We start from the raw sequence: 11,120 nt of genomic DNA, 5'->3' as shown, positions 1-11,120 counted from the left end.
ATGAATGGATCGCCAGTTGGAACAAATATGGTGTTCTTTTTACCTCAATTGCTGTCTCTGGATTACTGGTCTCAATCTCTGGTTCAGGGTTGACCTGGTTAGTTGATGCCCGCGGTATTACAGCAATCGTGAGCAGGGCAGGGGTGCTTGAGGCAACTATTCTTCTCCTCTGAATCAGTTGAGGGTCACATGCATTGGTTAGTGGCGAAGGTGGCAACAGCTTTTAAGAAAATCAAATAGGGATGAAAACTTACAGGGTTGAAGTCTATGGCGTCAGGATCATCCTCGTCGTTGTCAGATTCCATTACCCTCCCTCGTTTGCAGCCTTCGGAGGAGGAAGCACCAGCTGCATTCTCAAAAACCTTCAATATGAACCAGTTAGTGGTTTTTAATCAGTGTTGGAACAAGGACTGTAGGAGTCCAAAGAAGCGTTAGGATTTTACCCTTGAGGGAACAATTCTGACCGCATTTGGAATACATGTTCACAGCAAATCCTCATCTGCGGGAACCTCAGGATCTTCCTGTAAGTATCTTCTGAGCCCCGTCTGGAAGATGTATTGAAAGATGACTCGCGATCGTTGCTCCCACTAGTTAGAATTGATCTTTTTCCACCATTGGGGATAAGCTCTGTCGACACGAAAATAGCGAAGGATACTCCCACTTGCTATCACAGGAAAAGGGGTAGGTTGCAACTGAGACTGGGGCTGGTGCCTAGGATTGGTGTTAGTGACGGGAACCATGGGCCGCCACCATGAAGAAAATAGGTTCATACTCTCAACGGGAGGGAATGGAACCATTTGAGCCATGCCTAGCTGCCTCGCGAAGAGATGGGGGGCATAGAGTTCTACTCCGTTGCAGGGATGTCGGGGTAAGTCCGCCATTGAAACAGCCTATTCAAATAGATGCCGACTCTCCCCGTCATAGCGTCTGAGGATTAAAAAGCCTCCGCGGATGGCATCAGGGTGAGTGCGGTCTAAGAGTAGCCATGCAGAGTCAAGAACTGAGGCATCCAGGGTATATAAGTACTCGAAGCATGCGGCGTAGCGAAGAGTAAAGTTGGGCTCCAAACTGACAAATGCTTCTCCCAACACTTCAGTGAGACGGAAGTCCCTTGCGTTTTCATTCCGCAATTGCACAAAGTAGACCTGGATCCAGAGGTCTAGAATCCACATAGGCCCTGAGAGCTTATGATAATTGAGGGGTTTCATAGTAAGCGCGGACAGCATACGGTAGAGTTCTGCCAGAACTATTTGCGCTAGACCCACAGTGTGGCCATTGTAGAGAAGGGTCGCGAGCTGCAGGTGGTGCCCAGTCATCTTCTTGGAGTTGGAGCAGAACATGAACTTTGATAGCCAAAATTTCAAGAAGGCGATTCCAGCATTGGCAGTATGGTTGCGATTAAAACTGAAAAGCCAGGAGCCATACGATTGATAGATACCAACCTTGCGGGTGGCGGTGACCGGGCACTTAGCATCAAAATAATCCTGATCTCTATAGGGCCTGATACCAACTGATAGACCTATGATAGCATATATGTCTAGCAGAGATATACCCATTTGACCAAATTGAAAGTCGAAGGTATTACTTGCGGAATTTCAGAAGCAAGCAGCGGTCATGATGGCACATCTGTTGCCTCCATCTTGAGTCAGGTTGAAGGAGAGGTCGATACTTTCCAAGATTCCTGCTGCTTCCCAGATGGCGCGAACGATCAAGCGGCGACCTTCATACCATGTTCGCATGGCTTCGGAAACAATAGGCCATGCTCCGACGGGGATCCCGTGATGATTGTGCAATTGTCATCCTCTGAAGGTGGCTGGGGTGTTCCTAAAGGCAAGTGGAGGAGTTCGCGAGCGGTGGTGATAGTTGGCGTTGATGTGCTCTGGCATTACGGCAAGGGAAGGGCCCAAGAACACAATCCGGTCGTCAATCACTCCGATGGTGGTGCGATTGATGGGTTCGTTGTTTGGGTAGTCGAGAAGAGGCCTTGCACCTGCCTGGGCATCACGTTGGTTGGGTTTTGGTGCCATTGTTGTCGGAGGTTAAGAATTTCGAAAGAGGGCTTTCTGGGTTTTCTGATGATATTAACAATCGGGTTGGATGAACTTGTAGGGTTCGAGATCGCGATTTATATAGGAACTGAAGGGGTTTCTGAAATCGAAACTGACCGGGTTCGGGGAAGAGTCGCGACTGCTCGATTAGAACTGGTTTGAGCTTCTGAAACAGTAAGTGTTTCTCGCGTACTTCAGCTCGAAAGGTTGTAGTGGTTTGAGGTGAAGTTGTGCGTCAGTTGGCAACGAGGGAACGTAAAGCGTTTCAGATTATTTTTAAAAAAGATAACCGTTTGGGGTTTTCTTCTAGCCTTTTTCCATTTCGCGGGGTCTTCAATTTCAAGGCCTGGGGGTAATGTTTGGGCCTAAAATAATACTCCGGTATTATCTAGAATATTTAGGCTCGTGGACCGGTTATTTAGGGAAAATATATCACAAAGCAAGATTACCTGCCGTATTGGAATAGATTTAGGGAACTATCGTTGTATAGAATTTGAGTTGATTAAGGAAGGTGAATCTAAATCAACTAGGAAGTTCTCAAGACTTGATTCGCAAGAAAGAACAATTTATGCTCTCTATATAAGGGGGTCGAATGTGCAGAATAACACACGCAACGTCAAAAAAACTATCGCGCAACCGCATAGTCAAATCTCCACACGGAGTAAAAGTCCGATTCGCTTCGGCAACCAAGTCTCCCATCAGAGCGGAGCTACCCAGATGTACACCTCGCGCTGCATGTAGCAAACAAGTCCGATTAACCTCGTCAACTAGAGTCAAGTCCATCGAGTCGCTAGCCTAGCTTCTAGCAAACACAAAAGTCTGCACTAGTCAGCAAATCCCATTCGCGAGAGAGTCCTGCTATTAAAGACACAATATAAGCTCTACTTTTCCACAAGCGGTCTAAAGTAAGATCGGCCATCTACTTGAGGTGGAGTGAAATGTATCTAGCAACTCCGGTTGTGTATAGGTCATTCGAACTTCAGCGGTTTATCAGCAACTGCGGAGCAATCGTTTGAGAAGAAGACAGTATGTGAGCGCAATCATCGTCAAACAAAGCAACAGTTGTACCTAACTCAAAGGTACTGGCATGCCAACAACAACAGAGAACGAATGGTTGAACCGTCTAGGGTTCGACACCGGGACTTGCTAATTGTTCTCTGAGGAGGATTCGTTTTCCCAGCTCGAACAACTTTGTTTTTCTATAATCAAGGTGAGCATGAGTATGACAATTGCTGAGCATAATAATGAGTTTGAGGAATTCATGGTGAGATGTAACATAAACAAAGATCCATCTTTAAATCTAGCTTGATGAGGATAAAGATTTCAGAGGAAGGGGTTTATATCCCTGAAATTCTAGTTGAAGATGATCTAGAGGGTGAACCAGTGGACATCAAGAATAACTATGGTGAGGTAATGTGACGCCCAGACCCAAAATTTAATTTAGAACCAACTCGAGTTGCTGCGGAAGAAATCAAAAGAGGTGTATTATAGAGGAGTTGTACGACACAATGATGGGTGTGACCACCTTGGTTTGCTAGAAGACGGCACTGCCACTAGCCAGTGACAAAGTCCAATTGGAATCCTCTCCCTCGTCGTACCTTTTTCTTTATCCTTTGCATATGTCGATTTTAGTCAACCTTCCCTTTTTTCATTTATTTTTTAGGGGATGAATAACTTCATGAGCATATATAAGCCTTGATGGCCATAAATGCGCTTCTTGAAAATAAAAAAAACGAAACACACAAAGTTCAACAAAGACAAAAACAACGGAAGCAAAGCTAAAGCATAATAATTTTCTACACCAAAACCAAGCCACGATTCACCCAAATCAAGGGTAAGGCATCAATCACATACTCTCACTTGGAGGAAAGAAGCAAAGATTGTAGTATAAAAAGGATATTACCAAGTACAACTAGGACATTACTCCTTATTGGCCTCCTTGAAGAGGCACATCGAGTCACCATCTGAAACCTCCTTCACAGCCTCCGAGGGATCTCCCTGCTTCACCACCGGTTTTCCACCCTGGACAAGCTCCTCCAGGGTCATTTGTCCGTTTTTGTATCCTCTAAGTTGAGATGATGTTTGGTAGCCTTGTTCGAATTCCTCCGACCAGTGGGACTGGCCTTTGCCAGTGAGTGTTTGTCACGTCGAACCCCAAGTACCCTCGAAACCATAGCTTGAAGCCCTAGCTTGATAGGAGAGAGGGTGGACAAAGCTAGCCTTAGACCATACCTACCCTTCTTGCCAGCGTTCCCATCAGCATCCACTCACCGTCGATGCACAATTTGGAGATCGTATGAAGAAGTTATAATCAACACAAATTTCGAGCTCCATAAATTTTAAGTATAAATGAGAAAATCCCTTTTAGGTTTTATTTTCATGCGCAACACTCTCCGTCTCTTCTCTTTCCCACCCGCGTGCCTCCTTCATTATCAAAATTCTCTATCTGACCTGACCAAAACCCTGCCAACCTGACCTGGAATTTCCGGCGAGTTCCGCTAGATCCCGGTGATGGCACTGACCCAGATTTCTTCGCCTCCTCCTGGCGCGCCTCCCTGCTATGGTGGCTTGCACCAAATCACATCGTGCGGTGTGAATTGAAGGTCAAAAGATGACCCGGCGACCCGGTTTTGACCCAACTCCCATTTTCAGTTTATCGGCGGTTTTGGAAATCGGCACTGATCAAATTCGCTTCTCCTCCTTCTTAGCGTCCCAGAGGGGGCTTTTTGTGCCACTTTTCCTCCATTATCGTAAATTGAGCTTCGTAGACAGCAACTGCAATTCGACAAAGTCCGGCGTGTTCTAGCCTCTTCCGGCGCAGTAATCAAACTACGACGTTCATTTGGTGTCAACAGCTTTACCAATTAATTGAAGTTCCGATAATGGCCATAAAAAATAAATTTATAATTTAAAACATGATAAATCAATGATGGTTAATACAGTAAAAATGCAACAAGTGGAAATAAATAAAATAAAATTAATGGGAGATAATTGTGGAAAAGAAACCAGTACTTGGGTAGTGGGAAGTTAGGAATTCTAAATCGTGTTGATAAACCAATCACATATTTTCTTAAAATGAGTCTTGAGAGTGGAAATAGTAGGAGGGGAAGCCAAAATAGCGACACCACCATTAGGTGGAACCCTCATCCTCTTTTTGTGAACACTATCAAGATTTGTCGCCACGAATCCGTGATATTTTTCAGGTAATTTTTCAAAGTACCTACCTATTTTTAGCAAATTTTCTAAGATTTGTCGTAATTTCTTCTGGTGGTGTCGTGGCAATTTCTTATTTGTCAAAATTTTAGCTTAGTGACCAAGTTTTGCCGCACCACAAATCAGCTCCTATCTATTCTATCTCATTAGTATGAGACACGTGTCGCAATATGGGTTGTTTAATGTGGTGTTGACACGTGGAATCAAGCCACCAATGGCTGACTGCCACATGACATCAAGTTTCTAACTAGCCCCCTTCAGCGGACACAAATTTGCCGATCACCTTTTATTTATCCACCTTGTGCTCACCTTTATAAACTCATGCCATGTGTCTTTTCTCAACTCAAAATTAGGTAATAATTGAGCAATTGGACACATGACATGAGTTTAGAAGGGTGAGCACAAGGTGGACAAATAGAGGGTGGTTAGCAAATTTGTTTCCCCCTTCAGCCGTGCTCTCACTCTCATATCTTTTTTCTCATTTTATTATTATTTTATTAGTTTTGCGATGAAAGTTCCACATATCATAACTTTTGATCTGTAACTCCGACTTGCAATCCACGAGTGGCTACAGATTCGTATCAACATGCCATTTCTATCCTAGAGGTTTGGGCTAGATCCAACGGTGATTTCTAGAAGCCTCGTTCTAGGAGGTTCGATTTACAGTCCGGATGATAATTCATATTCTCAAGGTGAGTGATTTTATGTAATGTGTTTCAAATATTCTTATATGCTTTTAAATTAGTCAAAAAACATGTTTTAGATCTATTTGGAAATATCTCCCTATTAAAAGTGAAGCATGTCTATTTGCGAAATATATGAAATTTATGCATATTCTATTATGTGCTGGATCCATTGTGTGATAAGTCATGGAACATGTGAACTTCTTGATTGGTTATGCCGAAGTAAGAATGTGACACACGAAGATATATGATGTGTGCATTAGGTGCCCGTGGAGTACACTAAATTGACGGATAATCAATGAGAATGGAGGATGCGATGTAATGTATTGATGTGATTGATGTGTATACGATATATACTATTTTATAGTGTATGTAAAAATGATATCGCTTCACTGACATATTACATGATCTACTCACTAAACACGTGGTTTTGCTCACCCACCCATTTATACACTTTTTTGCAGAGAAGTGTAGATTTGTCAAGTCGGGAAGGGATTAGACGAGCCTAGAGTGAAAAACCTAGAAAAAAGTTGTTTTTATTTTTATTACATTCTACACTGTAACATTAACTCTCGCGTCGGGACCGGCGCGTGGTGGGGTAAAACCCGCTGACCTGGGGACCGGGACGTGACAAGGTAACAACCATTTGATGAAGCAACTCACCGCCCACCTAGAGAAGATAGGGCACTTTGAGTGCACCTACCAAGACTACACCCACTTAGTGAAAACAAAACAAAACACTAGCATTAGCCCACACCCGATGTGTGTGGGAATTTCCTTTTCTCTTAAAATTTTATTTTCCAAAAAAATGTGGGGGAATGTAGTTTATTTACCAAACGTGGGATATATCATGTAGATAACTCCCATCAAGATTATTATCTCTTTTCTCTTAAAAGTTTACTTCCAAAAAATGTGGGGAATGTAATTAACGTGGGATAAAAGTTACACGATGCATATAACTTCCATCCACATTATCATCTCTTTTTTTTAATTGAATTTATATTTTAATAAATAAAGGATATAAAAGTAAATAGCAAAATAATGCATATAACTCTCAACGGTCTGTGTTAATGTAATTTCACATGCATTTTGGTCGACAAAACCTGTTTTGATTATTAATAGTATAGATAAAAAAACAAAAAAACAAAACAAAACAAAATAAAATTGCCTTTTATGAGCTTTTTGCCTTGACTTGGGCACAACCTAATAAGACCCGAGCCCAAGCCAAGGGGAGAGGAGATCACCGCCATCAACTAAGCAACAACCAGAGTGTTACCCATACTGCCGGAAAACACCAGGCCGTCTCCACCCACGCATAGCTAATACCTTTCCATGCATCAATATAATTTTACTAACTGAAAATTTAAAGTGAATGTAATTGCATGCTGAATGAATATTTAAGGATAAGGATATACGAAATTTGGATATAAAAAAAAGTACAACTCAACACAGACCGTTAAGCTGGTTCCATGTCAGAGAATACTTATAGGACCAGTGCTGACGTTAATACATGTAATTGCGAAATGTAGATAATTAAGTAGATGACAAAAGAGGTTATACACTATGAATTCTTATCAATCTGGAAAACTAATGTAAGATACATCAGCAACGGTTCAAAGTCATTGTACACAACAAATTAGAAGATGAAACCATTACATTTCAGTACAATCAGATTTCCCCTAGTTATATATATACTTATCACTACTGCAAGATCCAATGATGGGCTCGGTGGGGTGGCATACAGACTCATTAACAGATCTAGTGTGGCATGGCAGCATAAACAAGATGTGTTGAGAAGTAGTACCCCATATGTAGACCATCCTATGAGAACTGCCGTTCGTGACTCGTGACCTTGCTTCCATCAGGTGACCAGCTGCATTTTAACTAATTCTTTTTAAAGTTGTGTTGATGCCCTTCCATAGTTCCATTATCTTCACACCACGATTTTGTGGTGCATACGGGCGCATATCCTAAATGCATAGCTTGTAGTCCATTCCATTAGTCAGAAGATAAGAGCCATCATGACTCAATGACATGCCTGTTATCATATCTTGATGTCCTTGAAGTGTCATTAGTACCTCAGCCTTCTGCAAGTCCCAAACCTTAATATCATTGTCGATACCTCTAGTAAAGATCTTATCTGATGCATCTGAGAAGCTGACAGTTGTTAGTTGGTATGTTTGGATGGCGCCCGTCACACGCATATCCCATAGTTTGGTAGTTCCATCATCAGATCTGTTGACAACAAGAGGTTGTCCTCTCCGAGCAGGATGACAAGAATTTACAAATGAATAATGTTCTATCACCTTTTTAATTCTTTTTCCTGTTTCAACACCCCATGCCCCACAGTTTTGTTTGGACTGGCTGATACTATTTGAGACCCATCAGTTGTCCAGTGAAGATCCAACACAACATTCTTGTGCCCCTTAAAAACCATGAAGTTTTCACATTCCCATGAACATTCCATAAGAAAATTTCCCTGTCATGAGAACCCGATGCTACGACTGTTCCAACAGGGTTAAATTTCATTGCATATATAACACTTTGGTGACCAGTCAACAGCATAATTGGTGCCTCCAAACTTGAAGTCCTTTGTTTTCCATTAGGTACAAGTGCAGGGCAAGCAGTATATGTAGACAAATTCATTGGCCCAGGACCAACAGACATTGAGAGTACCAGCCTTGACTTTTTCTCTTATAAAATGGACATCTACCTCAACATGCTTGAGTTTGGAGTGCTGGACAGGATTAGAAGCTAGTGCTAGTGCCGAAATATTATCACAATGAAGAACATGAACTTGCTTCAAATCTACATGAAGATCTTTCAACAAATTAATAATCCACTGAAGCTCAGGAGTTGTATCAGCCAAACTCCTATATTCGGCTTCTGTTGAAGATCTTGAAACTGCATTTTGTTTCTTACTACACCATGAGATTGGAGAGTTTTGAGAAGAATGACAAAACATGTAGTTGATTTCCGGTCATTTGGATCTCCTGCCCAGTCAGCATCACAGAATGCATGAATGTGGGCTTGAAGAGTAAATGCATGAGACTGAAAATCACCCCTCTTGAACTTAATTTCATAATGCATAGTGCCTTTAACATATCTGATAATCCGTTTAGCTGCTATCAAATGATCTTCAGTAGGACAATGAAGGAATTGACATATAGAATGAACACTATATGCAATGTCAGGATGAGTGAAGGTAAGGTATTGAAGACAACCAACCAAACTTCTAAAATGAGAAACATCAGAATTTGCAAGAGGAACACCAACATCTTTTCGTAACTTAACTCCTGATTGAGATGGAGTTATATGTGAGTGACAGTCATCCATACCAGCCTTATGAATGAGATCTTTTGCATATTTATGTTGAGATATAAAAAGACCATCATAAAGATATTTAATTTCTAACCCCAAGAAGAAATGCAGGTCTTCAAGATCCTTCATATCAAATTTTGATTGAAGTGCAGCCTTTACTTCTATAATGAGAGTTTCACTATTTCCAATGATGATTATATCATCCACATAGAGAAGAAGATAAACCTTGGATGGTCCAGAAATCTTGACAAATAAAGGTGGATCAACATAAGAGAACTTAAAGCCAATAGAAGGAAGAAAATTGGTGAACCTGCCATTCCAAACTCTTGGAGCTTGCTTAAGACCATAAAGAGATTTATGTAACTTGCAGACATACGAGGATGGACAAGTTGAGCTTTCAAAACCTTGTGGCTGAGTCATATAAACCTCTTCATTCAAAATCCCATGTAAAAATGCATTTTTAACATCCATTTGGTGAAGTTTCCACCCTCCATTTGCTGCCATCCCCAAAATAAGTCTTACTGTAGTGTGCTTCACTACGGGAGAGAAAGTTTCTTCATAGTCTACACCGTATTCTTGCATGAGACTAGATTTTTGTTTGGGGGCAGAGGACAGAGAGACCAAGTCTCTTGATTAATGAGAGCATCATATTCCTCCTGCATTGCTTGTTTCCAAGCCGGAATCTTCAAAGCAGCTTTATGGTTCAAAATCTGCAGGATCACAGCTTGGATTGGACAAAATAGATAAAAAAACTCTTTGTGTGTACTATACCTCTCTTTCCCCTTGTGAGCATGTTGTGATCATTGATAGTGGCATGAGAAAGACCCTCTACCGGATGTAATATATTTGATTATGAAACTTGACTGCTAGAACATTGCAATATCACTTCCACACCAGTACCAGGCTGAGCACTCACATTTAAAGAACCAACTTCTTGATTAATATCCACTATTGTATGAGCATTAGGACTAAATGGTGACATGTTTCCACCAGAACTATTAGAAATTGAGTGCTCATATGGACTAACATAAGTTGAATCATTCACAACATCATTTAAAATATTAGAAGAATTGAGAGGTGTAGGAGGTGAAAGTTGAGGCATAGATCTTGTAGGTATGGACCTTGATGTTGATGATGATGTGTGCAGGACAGGCGTGGGCAAGTTGGACTGAGTAAAAGATTGTTGATGTTGAAGATATGGCTGTACACTCAATGACTGAGATGTAGATATAGCTGTAGAGGCAGGTAAGGTAGATTGCTACAGAGAAGTCGTAACTTGGCATATGGAAAATCACCCTAATTGAATATCACATGTCTTGAAATGACATATTTCTTTGCCTGATAGTTATAACAGATATATCCCTTATATCCAGAAGCAAAACCAAGGAAAACACACTTAACTGACTTTGGCTTCAACTTATTATGATTATAAAATGTTGTTAGAGGGTAGCAAGCACATCCAAACACTTTTAATATGCTCAAATCAGGTTGTTTGCAAAAGAGTTTAGCGAAAGGGGACTCTTTATCAGTTACCGGAGAAGGCATTCTGTTTATGAGGTATGTACCTAAAGCACATGCATAATACCAAAAGTTGGGAGGGAGAGAAGTAGTTTGAAGCATAGTTATTGCTGTTTCTCTCACATGCCTATTTTTTCACTCACAAACTCCATATTGTTGTGGAGTATAAGGGCAAGAAATCTGATGCACAATTCTATTATGATCAAGAAATTGCTTAAACTCTTTACCTGTATATTCTCCTCCTCCATCTGTTCTAAAAGTTTTAATAGTTGCATCAAACTGATTTTTCACAAATGAACATAATGACTTGAAGTATGAAAGAACCTCACTTTTGTTT

The 11,120-nt window shown here is 41.2% G+C and overlaps 1 protein-coding gene across 1 annotated transcript; it reads right to left on the bottom strand.

Moving 5' to 3' along the window:
• Positions 1–7,623: 7,623 nt before the first annotated feature.
• On the bottom strand, positions 7,624–9,769 carry LOC126792140 (uncharacterized). The gene is given in 6 exon segments (XM_050518625.1): positions 7,624–7,785; positions 7,787–7,870; positions 7,873–8,291; positions 8,294–8,395; positions 8,398–8,635; positions 8,867–9,769. Coding segments are annotated over 6 exon segments (1,908 nt in total).
• Positions 9,770–11,120: the final 1,351 nt, after the last annotated feature.

Source organism: Argentina anserina, chromosome 4, assembly GCF_933775445.1.
Source record: "Argentina anserina chromosome 4, drPotAnse1.1, whole genome shotgun sequence".
Taxonomy (NCBI): Eukaryota; Viridiplantae; Streptophyta; class Magnoliopsida; order Rosales; family Rosaceae; genus Argentina; species Argentina anserina.
Note: the sequence above shows the minus strand (reverse complement) of the source record. Positions and strands in the feature narration are given on the sequence as shown.